Source organism: Penicillium oxalicum, chromosome VI (assembly GCF_001723175.1).
Source record: "Penicillium oxalicum strain HP7-1 chromosome VI, whole genome shotgun sequence".
In the NCBI taxonomy this organism is placed as follows: domain Eukaryota; kingdom Fungi; phylum Ascomycota; class Eurotiomycetes; order Eurotiales; family Aspergillaceae; genus Penicillium; species Penicillium oxalicum.
In genome coordinates, this window is record NC_064655.1 from 3,515,842 (window position 1) to 3,535,450 (window position 19,609).

The 19,609-nt window shown below is 48.9% G+C and overlaps 8 protein-coding genes across 8 annotated transcripts; 1 reads left to right on the plus strand and 7 right to left on the minus strand.

Moving 5' to 3' along the window:
• Window positions 1–32: 32 nt before the first annotated feature.
• On the minus strand, window positions 33–522 carry POX_f08435 (uncharacterized protein; the record flags this gene model as incomplete). The annotated part of the gene is made up of 3 exons (XM_050117208.1): window positions 33–131; window positions 222–393; window positions 464–522. 3 exons carry the CDS (start codon window positions 520–522, stop codon window positions 33–35), a joined length of 330 nt encoding a protein of 109 aa, XP_049967347.1.
• Window positions 523–1,057: 535 nt separating this feature from the next.
• On the minus strand, window positions 1,058–1,450 carry POX_f08436 (uncharacterized protein; the record flags this gene model as incomplete). The annotated part of the gene is made up of 2 exons (XM_050117209.1): window positions 1,058–1,319; window positions 1,392–1,450. The coding sequence occupies 2 exons, from the start codon at window positions 1,448–1,450 to the stop codon at window positions 1,058–1,060; spliced, it is 321 nt and encodes a 106-aa protein (XP_049967348.1).
• A 556-nt stretch (window positions 1,451–2,006) lies between these two features.
• Window positions 2,007–2,312, minus strand: POX_f08437 (uncharacterized protein; the record flags this gene model as incomplete). The annotated part of the gene is made up of 2 exons (XM_050117210.1): window positions 2,007–2,181; window positions 2,254–2,312. The coding sequence occupies 2 exons, from the start codon at window positions 2,310–2,312 to the stop codon at window positions 2,007–2,009; spliced, it is 234 nt and encodes a 77-aa protein (XP_049967349.1).
• A 1,165-nt stretch (window positions 2,313–3,477) lies between these two features.
• Window positions 3,478–3,762, minus strand: POX_f08438 (uncharacterized protein; the record flags this gene model as incomplete). The annotated part of the gene is made up of 2 exons (XM_050117211.1): window positions 3,478–3,634; window positions 3,698–3,762. The coding sequence occupies 2 exons, from the start codon at window positions 3,760–3,762 to the stop codon at window positions 3,478–3,480; spliced, it is 222 nt and encodes a 73-aa protein (XP_049967350.1).
• A 735-nt stretch (window positions 3,763–4,497) lies between these two features.
• Window positions 4,498–5,694, minus strand: POX_f08439 (uncharacterized protein; the record flags this gene model as incomplete). Its single annotated transcript, XM_050117212.1, has 2 exons — window positions 4,498–5,147; window positions 5,256–5,694. 2 exons carry the CDS (start codon window positions 5,692–5,694, stop codon window positions 4,498–4,500), a joined length of 1,089 nt encoding a protein of 362 aa, XP_049967351.1.
• Window positions 5,695–7,861: 2,167 nt separating this feature from the next.
• On the minus strand, window positions 7,862–10,499 carry POX_f08440 (Dipeptidyl-peptidase 5; the record flags this gene model as incomplete). Its single annotated transcript, XM_050117213.1, has 8 exons — window positions 7,862–8,003; window positions 8,065–8,276; window positions 8,337–8,569; window positions 8,638–8,860; window positions 8,919–9,939; window positions 9,995–10,233; window positions 10,294–10,345; window positions 10,429–10,499. 8 exons carry the CDS (start codon window positions 10,497–10,499, stop codon window positions 7,862–7,864), a joined length of 2,193 nt encoding a protein of 730 aa, XP_049967352.1.
• A 1,638-nt stretch (window positions 10,500–12,137) lies between these two features.
• Window positions 12,138–15,023, minus strand: POX_f08441 (DNA ligase 1; the record flags this gene model as incomplete). The annotated part of the gene is made up of 3 exons (XM_050117214.1): window positions 12,138–12,683; window positions 12,748–12,978; window positions 13,050–15,023. The coding sequence occupies 3 exons, from the start codon at window positions 15,021–15,023 to the stop codon at window positions 12,138–12,140; spliced, it is 2,751 nt and encodes a 916-aa protein (XP_049967353.1).
• Window positions 15,024–15,630: 607 nt separating this feature from the next.
• On the plus strand, window positions 15,631–19,170 carry POX_f08442 (uncharacterized protein; the record flags this gene model as incomplete). Its single annotated transcript, XM_050117215.1, has 2 exons — window positions 15,631–15,663; window positions 15,730–19,170. The coding sequence occupies 2 exons, from the start codon at window positions 15,631–15,633 to the stop codon at window positions 19,168–19,170; spliced, it is 3,474 nt and encodes a 1,157-aa protein (XP_049967354.1).
• Between the last annotated feature and the right edge of the window lie 439 nt (window positions 19,171–19,609).

The following is a 19,609-nucleotide window of genomic DNA, read 5'->3' on the forward strand; positions in this document are numbered from 1 at the left end:
TGAGGTCTGAAGGCGGCTGAGAATTACAGACGCTAATTGCAAGGTAGATCATCTCGAGCCCGGTCATGTCCTAAGACATTGTAGCCACCACGCTCAAGGGCTTCGATCGAGTAAATGTCCTCGGTAAAGAGCTGAAATGAAGGCAATATGATCAGCATTGAGTGACTCCTGAAAAAATTCGAATAGATTTGATCCACGAGGTGATCAATGTTCGCACTCACGAGTAGAGAAGGGTACTTGGAATCCTTTGCCATTTCTTTCTTCCGTATCTCTTTGGCCTTATCTAAGCGGGTAACCTGCTCTTCAAGACCAGCTTGAATCTCTGTGACAAGCCTTTTGGTCTCTGCAACGTCCGCTTCGATTGCGTCGGCCAAGGCGTTGAGTCTGGCCCATCTGTGAGCGTAATGAATCAAGTCAGTGAAGAGTCTTCGTATTAATAGAATGTCAGACAGCAAGTCCTTACCTTTCTTCCATGGAGAGATCATGGCCATCTGTGATCTCAGGATTCGGAGGGGAATCCATGGCTGCGAGAGACGATATTATGTTGACTCCAGATATCTGGAGAGTGGAAGTTGTGGACGTGTTGGGATGTGACTGTGGTTGTGCAGGAGGGAAGTAGTGATGATGGAAAGTGAGGGTGGAAAGCTTTATAAATCAAACGAGACGCGTTGAGAGAAAGAGAGATTGACAGAGACAGAAGGAAAGCAAAAGAGACAGGGAGGCAGGCAGGTAAAGAGAGCGATAGAAGAACAGGAGCAAACATTCTACAGCAAACAAGTAAGAACCTCTGGATATTCCATCAGACATCACTAATTCTGAGATCCTGAAAGATATTAAACTCCTAAAGATACTCCTGTTTCATATCAAACTCCTCTTGCCTTTGTTTGGTATACATCGAAAAGCAAAGATACGACGCGAGATTTACCTGGCATTTAGCTATCACCCTGAACCGAAATGAAATGAAATCTTGAACGAATTAATAAGCCAAGTTTCATGAAAATCGATCTGATCCTTCAAAGAGACCAAAAACGCGTAGATTTTAGGTCATTCAAAGTGACTAGACGTGGAGAAAGATGGCATCAGCATCAAAATAGCTCAATGGACGAGAGCCGCTTTTGCCTTCACCATAGAACTCGCGAACCGTGAGAGTGGAAGGCTCTAAAAAAGGCCGAGCACTTTCACGCTGCTCTCGCAACATTTTGAGGCTGGCCCTGGCTTCTTGGGCAAAGGCCTTTGCTTTGTCGAGTGCTGTTTCAAGAGTATCAATCCAGGACTCAAGCTCAGCCGCATCGGCCATAACTGTGCTCGGTCCATCTGACCTACTCGCGAAAGAAAGCAAGCTAAGCAACCATTTTCATGCAAGGTAGAAGAACGCGTGGACGATTTCTTACCGCTTAGACCGAGTAGGCTGTGGAATGTCACGGGAGTTGGAATCGCCAACAGAAGTCATGTTTTTTGGGACTTGGGAGCGCAGTGAAGCTGACTAGGGATCTGCGAGGTTACTGAGTTGAGAACGAGCGTGTGATCTGCAAGAAGGTAGAAGGTGGGGGTGAGTGAAGAGAGCAAATTTACTCAAAAGTTTGCTTGACCAAGACTTCAGCCCCAACAGAAATAGTGAGCTCAAACTTCTCAGCTCATTCTGATGTGAGAATCAAGACTGACTGGGAAGCTATCAAATCTGTACAAGCATAAATACTGCATGTTGACAGCTTCAAGTCACTACCTACGTACACAAACTCAAATGTTTCATGTGTTCTCAACTTGGCGGACTGGCAAGACCTCAATTCAATATTTATTTTTCTAGCTCGTTCTAGATGGAAAATCGATGAAATCAGAACTCGTATTCGCAATAATCCATCTCAAAATCAAGATGTGCCGCGAGTGGGCCGGCAAATGATGAAAAGTGATCTTCGGTAGACGGTTGGATCACATCTGAGCGAGCCACATATCAGTTCAAATTGATGAAAAATGGAATTCAAATTATGACACACCAGTGTTTGCGAAAGCTATTCGGAGGAGGGCTTTTGCTCTTCCTTACTGCTCTCTTCTTCTTGTCCACTGTGGGACTCCTCTAGCCGCTTAGCTAGGTCTTCGAGTCCGGCTCTGGCCTCTCCGATGACTCGTTTTGCGCTGTCCAAACTCGCCTCGATAGCGTCGGCCAATGAGTTGAGTCTGGCCCATCTTTCCTCGTTTGGATAAGGTGAGTAATGAAAGTAGTGAAATTTCATCGAGATCAACGGAAGTGTTCCTTACTTTTCATCGGCATCGGCCATCTGATGGGTTTGATCGCTCATCTTTCCGGCAGAGCCCATGGCTGCCTTTAAAATCAAAGGATTGTAAAATGAGAAGTTATAAGGGTCTTATGGGATCGTCTTTGGCAGGATGTTGTTGTGATGTTATGACAGTTGAAAGGGTGAAAAGGCAAGAAGTGAGAAGTGAAATGACAAAAAGACTAAATAGGCTGAGAAAAGCAGCAGCGTATGAAGAAGACGCACTTAAAGACCTCAATGCACGCAGCAACAACAGATATGCTGTGCCTTTTCGAGCAAACAAACTGGTGCATGAGCCACCGGGTGTATCATGATGAACAGACGAACGTGTAGACACAAAACTCTTCTCACTGATATAGAACTGTGATAACAGATTTCCAAAAGATTCTAGTTTCAAAACAAGTCCACCACCATGAAGAAGAATCTGAAACTATATCATCATCATCATTATCACCAATAATACGAGTAACATCACAGAGTCGTCGCTTGTTTACTGGTTAATGGGCGTGTTTCAAGAACAACATCATCATACATAGGGTCTTAAAAACCGTTGTATTTTGAATTAATATGCATGCTCTTCATGAAGGCTACTTGAAACTTTCGACAAACCTTGGGTTTTTTTGTAAGTTCTTGAACTACCTACCAAGCTGTTGGATAAAATATTGATCTGAATTTGAAAAATTTACAAATGAAGCAGAAGACACGAATCCCTCCGCCAACTCGTGTTGCAGCCCGAGCAACGGCTGGATAAAGAGCCTCTGGGAATTCCATATGTCTAATTATCACTACTCTCGAAACACAGCCCTAATGGCTCCGAATGAAGAAAAGATGTTCGAGAAATTTATCTACCTAGTCCAACCGACTGTATATTTCTAAGGTTTCACGCGACTTTCTTATCAGCTCCGAGCATGCGACTTCCATCATACCCAAACGGTTCTGAGGTAGGGTGCCTTTTGAACTTTGCAGTCCGTCATTATCATTAAGGCCAAAAAATAACATTAACAGCTCTTAGACCGCTTGACACATTTCGATATCAGGGTTCACTCTAGGTGTGGAGGAAAATAATCACCTGTGAATATCATGATATTGATAACTGAATTCTTCTCGAGTGCAACACAGATCAGTTCAATGTGACTACTAAGAGAACCTAACCTCATACTCACATTCTCTTTCGCAAAAGCCGCATCTATCGAAAAAGAAGACGGCTTCACTTTCCGCGTTGCGACTTTCTTTCAAGCCCGCTAAAGGACTTGTCCAGAATTTTGGCCATTTTCTCCAGTTCCACTTTGGTCTCCGCGATGAGTCTCGTTGCTTTAGCCAGCCCCGCTTCGATTGTGTCGGCCTTGTCGTTCAGGCTGGCCAGTCTATTTATTACAGGTTAACGTAAGCTATGAATGTCATATAGGTGATTGAATGGAGGTTCTTACTTCTCGTCGGCAACAGGGTTCTCGCCGTTATCGCTCCTGCGCTGTCTGGGGGGATCCGTTGTCATTGTGAAAGTTAGGGGTTCTTCTGAGATTGAGGAAAAAGTGCGAAGGAGGATCTGATGAAGAAATGAAGTTGAATGCCAGTGCTAGGTAAATGGAAGGTCTAAGAAGTGAGATGATAGATGGTTCAAATAGATAAACAGCAGCGCAGCCAGAAGGTTCATGCGGAATAGGCCACCACAGCCAACACTTCCATTTTCGATTTGAGCATGAACGTAGAAATTTTAGTGGATTGACTTATCATTGCTCATGGGAAATGCTAGTACTATATGGGCTGAGGTATATTATTTCAGCTAAAATTTGCGCATTGTCGAAGTGAATTCATACTGATAAGTCATGTTTCTATAGAAACATCGACAAGAATATCTCATTCAAGAGATATCACGGGTAAAGCCTTAATCCTTTCCAAGTTCGCATCCAAAGATTACAATCTATCTGGCTCTATTTCAGCAAGGGCGCAGCTCATCATAATCAATTATGGCTGACAGGTTATCCTGCTCAAACAATAATACCATTGATAACCTATTTTCACTCGCCTTATCATCTCGCACAGCTTGGATGTGCGCAAGAGTAAACTTGACACTTTCAATACATTTCTGGCACATTCTGCAACTTCCTCAACTTCTGGCTGTACTCCGCTTATCTTTGGTGTGACACGCAATACTTGGACAATGACGAGAAGCCATGAGAAACAACCATTTAACAAAAGAGACGCAACGTGTCATAGTTAGCGATTATACTCATCCCTCCAAGATTTCAAACCCCTTCGTCGCACATTCATCATCGCCAAAGTGCGCTCGAATGGATCTCAACATGGCTTCTGGATTTCGATGGAATACTGCCTCCATAAAGCAGGAGTTCTCGCGGACCCTCTGGGAGACATGTGCATAGATCAGTCCCGTTGCCACAGAGATTGCATGGTCATACCAAATGTACAAGGGATCAGTCTTCCCAAGAGGGACAAAGTCACCACGAACAATGAACGAAACCTGGTGCATTGCAAGAAGAACCCCGATGCCGCTCATCCAAGAAGCGAAGTTTGATGGTCCCGCCAATGGCTCAAGCTTCAAATCGTGATAATGCTTGTCTTTTCCCCCATCGACAAAGGTCTCAACATGGCGAGTGGTTATGGCGCGTCCTTGTGCGAGTTGCACAGGGCTGAAATGCAAAAATTCTTGAGTGGAGACCACTGGGCAGTGACTCTCCTTTTCGGGGCGATTCTTCTCCACAGGAACATTCATCGCTTTGGCAGACGTGATTGGCCGGTCCGAGTTCTCAGAGTTCTCAGAGCTATCTGAGTTTTCGGAATCGCTGTCGGTCGAATCGCTCGAGGTGGCTGACTCCGAGGATGTGCCCTCTTGGTCACTAGCGACAACACGGCGAGCAGCTTCTGTGGATGTAGCCGGAACCGTGTCAGTACAGTCAATGGTGGAAACAAGTCAGAAAACAAGCTCCCAGGAAACAAAATCAATACATAAACAATAGCACAAAAACTCACCGTTGGAAAAGATATTCTTCTCGCTTGCAGTTCGCTTGTCCTCGGGCTTCATTTCTTTCTCGGTGGCCTGTGTTTTCTTGCTAGACTCAGAAAGCTCTTCCAGGTTTGGCTTCAGGCCTTTCATAAATGACTGGCCAGGTTGGATTTTGACGACACTCTGGGTAGATGTCTTCTCTTTTTTGCTATTGAGAGTTGGTGCCACGAAAGAAGCGCTCCTCTGAGTTGTCTTGGCGATCTTGCTAGCTGAGCCGAGTACAACAGGCTGAGCCGCAGTCTTGGAAGATGCGTGAGGTGGTTGCAACTGACTGTCCTTTCGCTTGTCGGCAGACACCGATTCCGAAGAAAGAGCGGGCTTCTTGGAGCTTCTAGGTGTGGGCTGAGAGGCGCGACGCTTGCGCGACGACTTGTGAATTTTCAATTTCGGCGGAGGGGCATCCATGATGAAGTCGCGAACTGGGTTGAGAGATTTTAGGATAGGGTTGATGTGATGGAGAACTGAGTGATGAAATGGTGCTGGCACGTGGATGACGCACAGAGACAAAGTTGGAGTGGTTGAGAGATGACGAGGGAAGAAAGAAAGAGAGAAAATAGATGTATAATAGGAGCCTTGTAGTTGTGAGCTGTTTCAATATTGAGAGAAGGTGAGAGGTGCAAAAGTGATGGGAAAGAGGTTCGAGAGAAGTAGAGTGAGGTGTTTCGACGTTTGGGGAAAAACCCTGGTGGGAGATGCCGACATTCTGGCAACAACAATCGCCAGCGGGGAATCCCTCGTGACTGATAAGAAACTGCCTCCTATGTCTATCCTCAGGACGACAAGAATGACCAATGTCAATTGTACCCAGAACGAAATTACCGAATGACAAGTCGGATATTAATCGTGTCTAGTACAGTCGATTTGAGAACAGATGATCCCATAGACACTCTGACGTTACTTCTCAGCCTGTACCCGACTACACGCCAAGATTTAATCGGTCACGCTGGAGCGGTCACTATTGCAGTATTTAGTGTCTCAGATCCGAGCAAAGACGTTTTCGATGTGATACTGTAGGAGCTATACTTGAAGAGATGGCAGAGGCTGAAGAAGGAAAAGCGCAAAGGGGGTGAGATTGTCAGTCTTGGAACACCGTATGCACCCTATTTACTACCATCTCCCATCCCACTCTCTCGGGTTTGACTTAAAGACACCGACAGTTGGCACAGCCGAGTCAAAGGATAGGAAGCCATCGAGAATTCTCGGATTCATAGACATCGCTGTCGAAGCATACGATGAACAACATGTATCGAATGTTCCTGATGGAAATACTCCCGAACTCGTTTCGGTAACTCGAAAGTAAACAATGTCTGACGCTGGATTTCATCGCTGGTCGTTGGTTGTGAGTGGTGATTGGACCCGTCCCGGTCCAGCGATGGTGGTAGTACTGTACCTGAGAATTCTTGGCGCGGAATACGACACAGTCCCTACGCCTTGAATCAAGTTGACGCGCGAGCAACACAACCACGACACTAATTGTTACCCAAAGACAACAGCCGTAATGGGAAATTAAATCCTGAATATGAATTCACAAAGACTTTTTTACTCGTGGTAAAAAGGTAGTGGACTTGTGCGCTTATATAATTAATTTCTTTCTATTTTGCAAGCGGGTCTCTGGACGGCCATCAATCACTTCCGGGCCGAGAACGCGCATATAGTCAGTCTTCATCAAGGGGCGGCGCTTAACTTTTCGATCTTAGCGGCAAAGTGGAACTTACTGGCCTAACTTAAAAAGTCCAGTGGTGACAACCCCTGGTCATCCCCACTACATGTGCTTCGGGAACACCTGTTTGCAGAATTTCCCGATACGGATAGCGTCTTCTCGGGTACGAACCGATAAGCGCATGACCGCGGGTACGAGCTGGGAAACAAGGTATGTAATAGCGTATTTTACATATACATACATACAATACATTCAATACATACATACACGAAAGTCACCGTCGTCTGTTTTGAAATTTATTGTGGACACAGGATACGCAGTTGCTGTATTCTATAGTAACTCCTTTAAGACTAGCACCATGTCCATAAATGGGATCACTCCACTTCCATGAATCTTATTCCAACCACAGAACTGCGCGCCTCTCAAGATATAGTACAATTGCAGACAAAGGTCACCACCGTCAGTTATACCGCACATTGGCTTCAATTGGTGTAGCTCTTCATCGAGCGCTCATCTGTCAAGATCAGAGAAGAAGTCTTGTCTCACAGCATCCTTTTTGAGGCATAGATGATCAGATCCCCAGATCACTTATGTTATGGCGTTTGGGTACTAAAAAGTGGTTCGTGAAGTCCCCGACTGGAGACTGAAGTTGACTTGCCATTAAGACTATATGGGCATGGATTATGCTGCCAATTTGAGTATACTACTTTAAATGAGGATTGATACAATCGGTCTCACAAACGCAAACAAAACATGATCGCAATCTCGCAATGGTGTCCCCGCTGTCGTTAAAAAAAAAAACTTCGAACATTCATTAGAGTGTATTGACGGTAACCTATTTACATTATGGCTAATTCTCTGCGGCAGAGGCATAAAAATCGTGGTATCATCCAACACTCAGACAGGGACAAATTAGGGGTTATAGTCAACTACCGGGATCACGGTGTCATTCAAGCTGATGGCGTTGGGGTTGCTCTTCTCGACACCGGAGTACTTGTTAATCCAGCCGAGCACTTGCTGGTGCCACACCAGACTGTTCTCCTTCTTGGTCACCCTACATTGGAAAATTAGCATCAAGGCAAATTTGGGGCAGAGGATGTGCTTGGTCGACGTACCAGTGGTTCTCATCTGGAAAGCTCAAGAAGCGGCTCGGGACACCCCGTTCCTGAAGAACGTTGAAAAGGCTGAGTCCTTCAGCCTCCGACAGGCGGAAGTCGTTGGCGTTGTGAATGACCAAAGTGGGGGTGCTGAATTGCAGGATGCGCTCCGACGCAGAAGGATCCCAGCGACGGTAGTTCTCCCGAGCGTCCCAGAATGTGCCGTTAAACTTGGATCGATTGTCAGCGGATGGTCATTCGTTAGCTTTCAAAGTCAAGAGAAGACTCACCTCGCGTTGCATGAACCAAAGTTCTTCAGTAGAGATCTTGGCATCCGCCACAAATGTTCCATCGTGGGTGACAAGAGCCTTGAACTTGCGGCCCAGAGGACTGCCCTGAATCCAGTTGATCATAAAGCCACCGTAGCTAGCACCGGCAGCAATGCCGTTGTCGGTATCGACAAAGTCAAAGTTATCTCGGACGTATTCCCATCCCTTCACAAGGTCTTCGTAAGGATAGCTGCCTGTTTGGTCGTCAGTGAGATGAACTTGGGCTGGGAAAAGAATGGGAAGGGCTGATTGTATAACTCACCCCAGTTGTTGGCAATAGTATCGGTCAAGTCCTGTCCAAAGCCAGTGCTACCAGTGGGGTTGGGTGCAACCACCACATAGCCCTGGTCAGCCCAGACCTTGGGGTTCCAACGAGTGCTCCAGGAGTCGGCCCATGCGCCCTGAGGTCCGCCGTGGATAAGGAAGGCCAGGGGATATTTCTTCGTCTTATCAAAGTTGGTAGGGAATACCATCCAGGCGTGGATCTGTTCATCTCGATTAGCACAACACCCCTGTTTGCCAGCTGTTGATCAATCCACTCACTTTAGTCCAGTTTCCTTCAAAGTAGAACTCATCCAGGTCATCCGGCCCCAGTCCCTTCAGTCCGGCGTCCATCTCATTGGCAGAGGCCAAAGTGGAGACAACACCGTGCTCGGGGTTTGCAGTGAGGACTCTCCAGCTCGTCCAGATAGCGGAGCCGGAGACCAGGTAATCGCCATTGGGCATGCGGTGGTAGCCACCAGCAGAGCCATTGTCCGTGAAGTTGCGTGGCACGTAGTCGTCACCAGCATCGGCGGGAAGAGCAAACAAACGCGATCGTGCCTTATCTTCGGATCGGACAACGAAGGTCTTGCCGTCGGGAGTCCACTGGACGGCATCGGGAGAGCGATCCCAGTCCTTGGCCACGGCCCGGTTGGTCTCCTCGGAGCCCACCTTGTGCACGTACAAAACGCGTCGGTCGGACTCGTAGGAGATGTCCTCCATCTGTAGGTAGGCCACGTGGCGACCATCGGGCGAGAAGGCAGGGCTGCTCGAGTCACCCTTGATGCCCTTAGGAGTGCCGGGGCTGTCAGGGCCGTTGATTGCCATGGGCTTCTGAGAGCCATCGTGGGGAACAAGGTAGATGTACGAAGCAGTGAAGTTGGCCCGGGGCAGTTCCGGTGCCTTGCTCTTGAAGGCGACCATCTTACCATCGCTGGAAAGATCATAGTCGGAGGAATCACCGAATGGAGGGTACGGCGATTCGAGGTTCTTCACCCCCGCAACAAGATTCTTGAGAGGCTCAGCGCAGTCCCCAGAAGAAAGAGCCCACTTGTCATTATTCTTCTTCAGAGAGCCGGAGAAGATCGCATTGAATCTGGTAGTCAACCAAGTATCCCAGTGACGCACATAGATGCTGTCGTAGATACGAGCGGTACTCCGGGGAGTAGTTGCAAGCTCCGCATTGTACGCAGTCCCGTTCGGATAAGATTCGGCATAGACGAGGAAGTTGAAGTCTCCCTCGGCCGTCATGGCCGTCTTGAGGCCCGAGAATGGTGCAGGCAGGGAGCCTGCCTTGTACCGGCTGATTGGATTATTAGTGGGAGCACCAATGCGACCTGCGAGCAATGGGTACGTACGATTCTTCGAAGCTGTCCACTTTGGAAACCCACAATTCCACGCCTCCGGGAATCTCGGCATTGGTGCCATTGATGTACAGCAAGCTCGAGTCATCGGTGCCCATCCAGATCAGCTCAGAGACGTTGCTGTCGTTGGTGAGCACCCTGATCTTCCGTGTGTCAAGATCCATCAACTTCCACGCCGAGGAAGTCTTGTGTGTTTCCCAGGAGTACTCGGAGGCGGAGAACAAGGCCAGTTTCTGGAATGGGGTCAACATCTTTTGCACTCATCTGGGACAGGTGGGAAAGAGGATACTCACTCCAGACGGATTGGGCACAGCTTCACTTCGCCGTGGCGCAGCAATGAGTTCTCTGGATCAGACATCAGTATTTGGGAACTTTTGTTTGAGGGGCCTCTGGTTGCAAGACAAGGCAAGACCTAGTGCGATACATACTCTGGTGTCATTGCCTTGACGCCCGACACGGCGCCGAGTCCGAAAGCCGCCCATTGGAGAGAGCGCATCATGGTCAATGGGATTCTATGCACGGAACCCGTAGTAAAGACACGATTCGCACACAAGACTCGAACCAAAGTGGGCTGTTCGCATTTCTTAAGTACCGCAGTGCTGGATCATTATCGGGACTCTCCACGAGCTAGCAGTTTCCTCCTGGGGAAGGAAGGTTACATTCCGAGAATGCCAAGGTTGATAAACCGGCCGCAAAGGACCCAGCTCAGCCATGACAATGAGCTTTGGGGGGCGTGAGCAAGTGGGGACCATTGGAGCCTGAAGAAAAGTCGCAAGAGGGCCGGACGCAGACGATCATAGATTGACAATGGGCCCTGATGCATAGCGAAGGAACAACCGTTTCTGCCGTGCGGAAACTACGGGGGCTTGGGTTGCAGCGCCAAGCCAAGCGGGGAAGACCCGCTGATATCCGCCCGGACTGACCCAAACGGGCGAATGTCGGTGCTGGCCTGAGAGGATTGGCATTCAGGGCTCGGCATTGGCAAGGAGGACCAAGAGTACCAAGAGTTGACCCCGCAAATCGAGATTAGAGGCTGAGACTCTCATGCACACCCCAACATGACTCAGACCCGGTCTTAATTCATGGAGTGGGTGAAAGAGGAAGCTCCGAACGGGCCCATCCCGTCATTGGCTTGATCCAGACCGTTCATTGCTCCCATTAATTATCTCTGATATTAGTGTGGGGAGATGATTTTATTCCCAATGCCCGGCACGTCATCAATTTTATCGCCGTCGGTGGATGCGTCTGTCTTGAGCGCCGTGCTGCTGGACACATCACGATGACAAATAATCGACTGATCCAAATGCCAAGCATCGGAAGCCGCTTTCTCAACTTCCTCTTCCAGTTAAGTCTTCAAGGGAGAGACCGCCAAACACCAACACCACCACCAACGGTCAAGGGATGCATCAATTCCTCACGCGGAAACTGTCTGCGGGACAGTGTCACAGTATACAGTCTACACACTAGGCAGTGCACACCATTGCCATGTGGTTCCTTGGCGACTAAGATAAAAATGAGGACAGGAGTTTTTCTAGAAGGACAGACGGAGCATGGCGGTCGACGGAATCGGATGTTCTGAAGTCGATCACTCTGGAAGCGGTCGACTCCGGTCACTTGGAGTCTCTGATCGGAGAACGCTTGACCGCCGAGAATGACAAACGTGCGAGGGCAGTGGGGGCCTGGTCTTATCCGATCGGCACGTGGACCATCGAATCAACCCGTTCTACCTCCCTAATCCAGTTTAGAGGAGAACCGCAGGTCTTACTCGACCTTCTGCCAAGAATCTGGTCCCGCTCGAATCCCAACGGAATTACTTCCGAAACCGTGCGTCGACCGTTCACGATAAGAGACTGCCAGCTACGCCGAGCATTATTGATGAGATAACCCAACTGGTTCCAGGGTCCCACATTGGTTGCGTGTGCCCTGCAAATGATGTGATTCTCACCAAAAAAAACTCCCGAGTCTTGTGGAGAATGTCTGTAGCGACAGGGCGATCGAGGTGAGATGGAATGCACTTGGTGCTCACGAGCTTAAAGACAAGCGTTGGATGGGGACACGGGTGTGCAATCTGATGCATATGTCAATGGATTCATACTACGTTGAACTTTATGTATAGGCCAAAAAAGGGCGAACACCTTCAGTACTCAAAATCATCATCTACACCGCGCTTGCCCGCGTTCTCCTGCGCCACCGCCTCTTGCTTCCGGTACATCTCGGCCACCGCACGGGTGGTGGTCGCCTGTTCCGGTTTCTTGTCCTCGCGGGGTTTGATGAAGCGGGGGAAGCGAAGAGAGATACCCTTTCCGCCGCCGCCAGTGCCCTCAAATTCATCCGCTGCAGCTTTATAGCGAGGACTGAGGGTCAAATCGGCGGTCTTGACCTCCCAGACCAGACGAGGCTCAAACCAGACGTCGGGTTGGTCCTTGGGAACAATGGAATGAGAGTAGAACGGCTTGGGTCGGTCAATGACCAAGGTGGTCAGCTCCTTATGCAGCTCCTCCAGACGAGCTTCGGAGAAGCCTGTGCCGATGTTGCAAATAGTCTCATAGGTATCGGTGTTGGGGTTGTAGGCAGCGAGCAGGAAAGCGCCAAAGACGGAGGTACGTTTGCCTCGTCCGTAGTAAGCACCCAGAACAACCAGATCGAGAGAGTCACCCACACCGGCAAGGTAGTCTTTCTTGACCTACTCCAAAAGAGAATGATGAGAAATACCAGACAAAAATTGAGGAACTCGGGTTCGTTCATACCTTGAGCCAGTTGCGGCTGCGCTTGCTGGGCTCGTAACCACTCTCAGTAGTATCCAGCATCTTAACCATCAGACCTTCACAAGAGGCTTTGACACTTTCATCCAGCAAGTCTTGGATCTCGTCGATGACACTTGTATTCCCGAATTGGGCAAACTGGAACTCGCCCTCGATGGGTTGGAAAGACTGGTGCAAGATTTCTCGACGTTCACGGAGCGATCTCTTGACGCAGGGCTGAAGAAGATGGCGTTTAGCAACGAGCTCAGGAAACCATTTTGTTTTCATGTCGAGGGTGGGCAGCTTACCTCTCCGTTGAAGAATAGCAGGTCAAAAGCAAAGACACACACTTTGACCTTGACGTCTTCCGCCTTCACATCCTTGCGCTTGCGTGTCATCAGTTGCTGGAATGGGAGAACCTTCTTACTGACCGTGTCCCAAGCGACAGTCTCGCAATCGAGAACGAAGCTCTTAACGTCTTCTTTGACCCATTTATCAAGTTTGCCAAGAACGTCGGGATACTTTTTGGACAGGTCTTCGGAGTTGCGCGAGAAGATCGCACTGAGACCCTTCTGATCCTTCTGTAACGTGACTGCCGATCCTGGGTACTTGTGCACGTGGTCGGGCGCAACAAAATGGATCTGTGCGCGTTCCCCATCATACTTGTACTCACAGGTGAACTCTTTCCCTTCAAACCGATCGAGAACTTCAGTAATGGATTTAGTCGGCTTGGCGAGCATAGGCTTCAGAGGAACGCCAGGCTGAAGCTTGCAGACCTTGGGGAGGTTGAAGAGACCGTGCTCTAACATGGCCGGGATGATCACTTCGTAGGACGGCAGCTCACTGTAGACTGACTTGAGAACCGCCTCGCCCTCAGCCACCCGCTCGGGAGTCGGAGGCTTTTCACCAGCAACGGCTGCCTCGTGGGTGACAATAGCCTGTGCCAACGAGACAAGGACCGTCCTTTCAGCGAGGCCAAGTCGGAGCTTTCCTTCCAAGAAACGAACAATGAACTTTGCCTCGCTGGGGCCACCCTTGTCCTTGGTGATATCCACCCCTTTGCTGCCTTTGCCAGAGGTGGCAGAATCGGCTGCGGACAACAATTTCTTGATGCCAGAGATCTTTTTGTCCTGCGACCCGTGGCCTTGGACTTTGGCAATACTGAGGAGTCCTTCATGAACGCCCCTGACTGTCAAAGGCTTTGGCTTGAACATGGTAGGTTGATTACCACGGCTTTTGGCTGCCACAAGGCCCAGATCACCAATCTCATGCTGGTCTGCCTTGATTACCTGCAGGCTGCGACCCGTGCTCTCGCCAATAGCTTTCATGATCAATGACTCTCCGATGCCAAGCTCAATCCCCGCATAGTCAGCTGCGAGCTTGTTGATCATAAGCTGAATTGTAGGAAGGAGGTCATTCGGGGTTAAGCGCAGAACCTGCTGCAGGAAAAGAGAGCAATGAGCCATAATGATCAATCGTTTCGTCGTCATTTCCACCAATGAGAAAGTGGTACACAGAGCCGCATAGGGTACTGGATCCCCTGCTTTCCAATCTGGGTATGGGTCCTTGCCAGTGGCCTTTAAAGTGGCCTGCACTTTTGCCACGGCCTTTTTGACGATAGGTTTGGAGTCTTCCTCCGCTTCACTTGCTGATGCGAGCTCCTCGCTGATGTCCGAGTCAGATGGTGATTCCGCGTTATCTTCACCGGAGGCTTTTTGAACCGCAGGCGTCGGAGATGTAGCTTCCGATTTGATTGAACTTGGAGAGGCGGGAGCAAGATTCTCGGCGGAAGAATTTGCCGACGATTGGCGGGGAGACGACGAGGTCCTCTTTACAGAAGGAGATCGTGCTTGTGTAGTCTTTCGCCGACGTTTCGTTACCGGCTGGACATCAGATGCGTCACTGTCCTCGGCTTCCTCGTTATTTTCTCTTTTGAGGTTGTTGTTCGGTTCGACATCATCCGGCTCAGCTTTCGGTATAGGTTGTGCTGTGTTCTCATCGTTTCCTTCTTCAGGATTGACAGAAGGCTTAGGTTTGCGACCTCCAAAAGAGAGCGTCGTTTGCTTCTTGGGAGCTTGATTGCCTCCGGCATTCGAACCAAAAAACTTCCTATAATGGCCAATGCAAACATTACAGTCAGTTGATTCCTCAAAAATCAGATCAGACAAGGTCTCAGCATCCGCTAGAGCCCATGGCGTGGTTTCGTTCACACACTCGATGTTCATTTGGGAATCGCGCACATACCCCAATGTAGCCTGCTTCCGACTCTTATCCTCTGCCATTTTCCGATATGATGGTATATTATGCGCGCAATGTGATAATCGTGATGTGGTAAAAACGCTCAGGAGTCTCAATTGCGGGAGAGAGCCGATAAATGAGTTGAGAGGGAGTAGGGGAACTAGATTCGTTTTCTGGGAGCTCGCGAAGCAAAGCGATTCGGGACGCGACAACGAAGTACGCGCGGATAATGCTCTAAGACGTCGCATAGAAGGGTCTCGGATGATGAATTTTGCCGAGAATGAATGTACAGGTCAATCCAGCATCCGTATTTGACCGTGTGTAAATAGCGGTTTTGAGAATAGGCAACAGAGACCACTTGGACGGCTTAATTAGGCAACCTTAGGGCGTCCTACTCCACGCGACGTGACGCGATCATCACGTGCCAAAAAGATATCCATCTTGCCGAAATAGGCTGTCTCGCCAAGACCTATTCTCACCGCTTACATGATGAGGCAGAAACTAGGCGGTATAGGTCGTGTTGACAGCATGGAATGGTTCGGAGTCCAAGAGGCGAGCGCCTTCTGATCGCCCAATCACTTGGGGCTGTAATTCAATCTTATAGATGCAAATCAATTTTGCAACGGTCTCCGGATTTTAGTCTGAGCCAAGATGGCCGACCCTCGACAAGAAGCCTTCAAGCTTGTGTGTAACCATTGGTTCTCATTGATAAAACCTACATCCCCGATTACTAAGATATTGAAATACTAGCTGCGCGAGCCATGCGTTGAACTGAGCTCGGTTGGATTACGGTTCCGTGGCGATCAAGCTACTGCTTCGGAAGTGCTGCAAGCAGTCACTCCCGTCTATCAAGTTTTGCAAACGCTTGCATCGAAAAACGCTCTGGATGGAAAGTTAGCCGAATATGCTTTCTTCCCTCTTGCGCATATCTTCAATGAGACAAAGCGGCTGCCAGCACGATGTCTTGAAGTCACGGTACAGTGCTTGCACATTCTGGTTGCAAGTGGCTGGCGTGAGCAACTTTCGCCAGCACTGGCGAAGCAACTAGTGATCTTACTGACCCTCATCGTGGGAGGATCTCCAACGAACTCCGAGGGACATTCAAGCAAGGTGCAGGCCGCCGAAGAGCTGTCTGTTGCATGCTTTGACTGTCTTCGCGAGATATTTGATGTGCTTCGAGGCCCAGTTGCTGATCGAACTATCTTCCATGAAATTGGCACGGCAACAGTGGTGGACCAGACAGTATACATACTCCTCGAAGCCATCGTGGACGACAAGTCAGATGATCTCTGCATCTCAAGCGCTCGATCGCTCAAATCTCTTTGCGCTCGAATCACCGACCGTGTGGTTTTGGCAAGCATCATGCCGCGCACTATCTCGGCGATGGCCAAGGTCATTCGTCCCACCACGCAGAGTCGGCGTTCATACAAATTATTGCAGTTGTGTCTCGAAATATTACATCATATGGTGCGGTCGGTTCTCAACGACCAAGTCGCTTCAAAAGAACCACAGACATCCATTGAGACTAGTGGCAGCGAAAAATTAGTACTCGATGCTTCATGGCTGAAGGCTACGACCACGCAAATCAAACTGGCCCTCGTCAACGTCACTCAAGTTCGTCGCCACCAAAGGCTTGAAGTTCAAGAATCATTACTGAACCTATGCGTCATGGTGATTGAAGATTGTCAGAACACTTTGAAAGAAGCTGTTCCCATGATGGCCGAAACCATTGTGGTGCTGGCGGGTAGCGACCATGGGGATTCGAACCAAGCTTACATGACCATCTTACATCTAGCCACTACATACCCCATGGTTCTTGATTCCTTGAAAGAGTCACTTCATACCTGGCTCACTACCTTCCCAAGAATAATGCAAAGCAGTGACGAAACGGCAAAGCAGTGGGGGATCCGTCAAATCTCCACGGTGTTTAAAATCCTGTCTCAACTCCAGTGTGGGTCGGACCTTCTTTCGGAGAGGCTTTCATCTGGGCTGTGCGACAGCATGAGTGCTGTTGTCAAGCACGTCGGAAGCTCTGTGCAGCTTGTCTCACCATCCGTCGGCTTGCACTGGGACGTGATAGCCTCTGAGTCGCGATCATTAAAGTTTCCATCTATTCTGCTCGAACATCAGAGTCAGCAGCAAACTTTGAAAGACATGTTGCTATTCATCAACCAGTTGAACACCTCGGAATCCGGAAATGAAGTCACCAGGTCAATCATAAATCGCTTTCATACTGTTCCGCAAGAAACCTCTTTAGCCCCGTTCTGGTTAGCTTTGAATGCACTTCGTGCTCAGAGCCAGCAATCCGCGGAATTTGATGACTTCATTGTTGGGGACGAGTTACAAAAGTCTTGCTCCCTGGCAGATCGAGGTGGCATGATCGAAGAGCTCTACTTTACCTCTTTGACAATCCTGAATGATTTTCCTCCGGACGGATCCTCTGATTGGCGATTAGCGGCCCTAGCATTGGAAGCGATCGCTTTACAAGCACAAAACCTCAAAGAGGCGTTTCGACCGGAGCTCATTGACGCACTCTACCCTACACTTCAACTTTTGGCTTCCAGCAATAAAGACCTTCAGCGACATGCTATGATTTGTCTCAACACCCTCACCAAGGCATGCAGTTACCCTGACACCGGCACTATGATCGTTGAAAACGTCGACTATCTCGTGAACTCAGTTGCTCTCAAACTCAACACTTTCGATGTATCGCCCTATCCCCCTCAGGTGCTTTTCATGATGGTCAAACTCTGTGGTGCCCAGCTGATCCCATATTTGGATGATCTCGTTGATTCCATATTTGGAATTCTCGATATGTATCATGGCTACCCAACGCTTGTCGAGATGATGTTCAAAACCCTGGCTGCCATTGTCGAAGAAGGGTCGAAAAAATCTGCCTTGTTGACAATTGACAGCGGCCGTGAAGCGGGACCACATGAAAGCCGCAAACCTCACTATCAAAGTCTGGCTATCTCAGTGGTGGCTGCCGATATTGCAAAGCGTAAAGCCAAACGCCAAGAAATTGCAGGAGAGGACGAAGAGGTCGAGGGTATCGTCCCTCACCCTCAAAAGCCTTGGTCTGAGACCTACGACAAACCACCGCCGGAGCCCGAAACAATCGAGGAACTTTTGCAAAAGGCCGAATCCGACGAGCCACTACCTCCACCATCAGAGCCTGAAGATGCGGAGAAACCGCTCAGCAAGACGCATACCCTTCTTCTTCATATTGTCAAGTCTATCCCATCACATATTTCATCACCCTCACCCTACCTCCGACGATCGCTTTTGTCCATGCTCATCAATGTGCTTCCAACACTTTCTCAAAATGAGAACAGTTTCCTCCCTCTCATTAATGACCTCTGGCATTCAGTGGCATCCAGGATCATCTTTCCATCTTCCTCATCTAGTTCGTCTTCACGATTGATCAATCGTAAGAGTGAATCTACGATGGAATTGGCAAGTTCGACAACCATCTCCGATTCTCACACCGCGAAGGAAGAGACGTTTGTCATCACAGCTGCTTGTCAGACAATCGAAGCCATGTGTATCGGTGCCGGCGACTTCATGGCTTCACGAGTCGAGACAGAGCTGCCACGATGGCTCCGGCTTTACTCGGGAATCTGGGACCAAGTCAAAAGAGATGCCGCCGCAGCCAATGAGCGGAGAGTCCGACATCAAAAACCCAGTGAAGTGCTCGGGAGTGTATCGGCACGTGGGGAGTTGAGAGAAGACATATCCGAACAGCCTGTTGTTCTGAATCCTTCTCTGGCTATTTCACCTCACGGTTCGGGATCCAACACCTACGCCCCTCACCACACGTTGTGGAGAGCGTTGATCTCTTTGTTCATCACTGTTCTTTCACACGTACGGATCCCCTTGGACACAGGGGACCAGATTTGCGAATTTCTTGGCTCGTGGCTTATTCTTTATGTGGGACCACAATATTGTCTGCAAGCGGACAAATCAGCACGTTCTGGGGAGTCATCTGCTGTGGACAAGGATCTCATTTCATCTGTTGAGAAGGCTCTCGATGCAATGATGACATGGAACCCCGACTTGACCTGGTTCATTATGGCTTCTCAAAAACAGAAATCTAACTCATCCTCCATTAACTCGTCCTCCATCAGAAGAAAGGAACATGCCATCGAGGTTTCTGGCGAGAAACTTGAATTCGCTGTGGTCACGGCCTAGCCTTTCCTGTGGAGCTTGGAATTTATACTAAGTCAGGTGTTTAGTCCACGTTGGTAAACAACAATGCCAAGATCAATAGTACTTTGACGATTACCCTTTTTTTTCTTACTTCCACCCTCGAGCCTATCTCAAACGATTGTTGAAAAACACGATCCCTTGCGCTTTCACCGAGTGGCCCGTTGAAAATTCCAGGTTTGGCCCGGGTGGAGTCAAGTCAAACTCAGGCGACTCGAGTCAATTATTCCATTTTTAGACGGACGATTGTGCGTTTGAAAAGCCAACCCCTATAAAAGCCCATCCAAACATGGAACAAAGGAGTAGTATATCTAGATTCTCAACGTGCGCACATTCAATTCTCGCATCGGCAGGGCGGACCGTGAATCTTTGACAGGCCCCCGAGTACTGCCGACCAGTGAAATTGAGTCTTTTATTATAATTC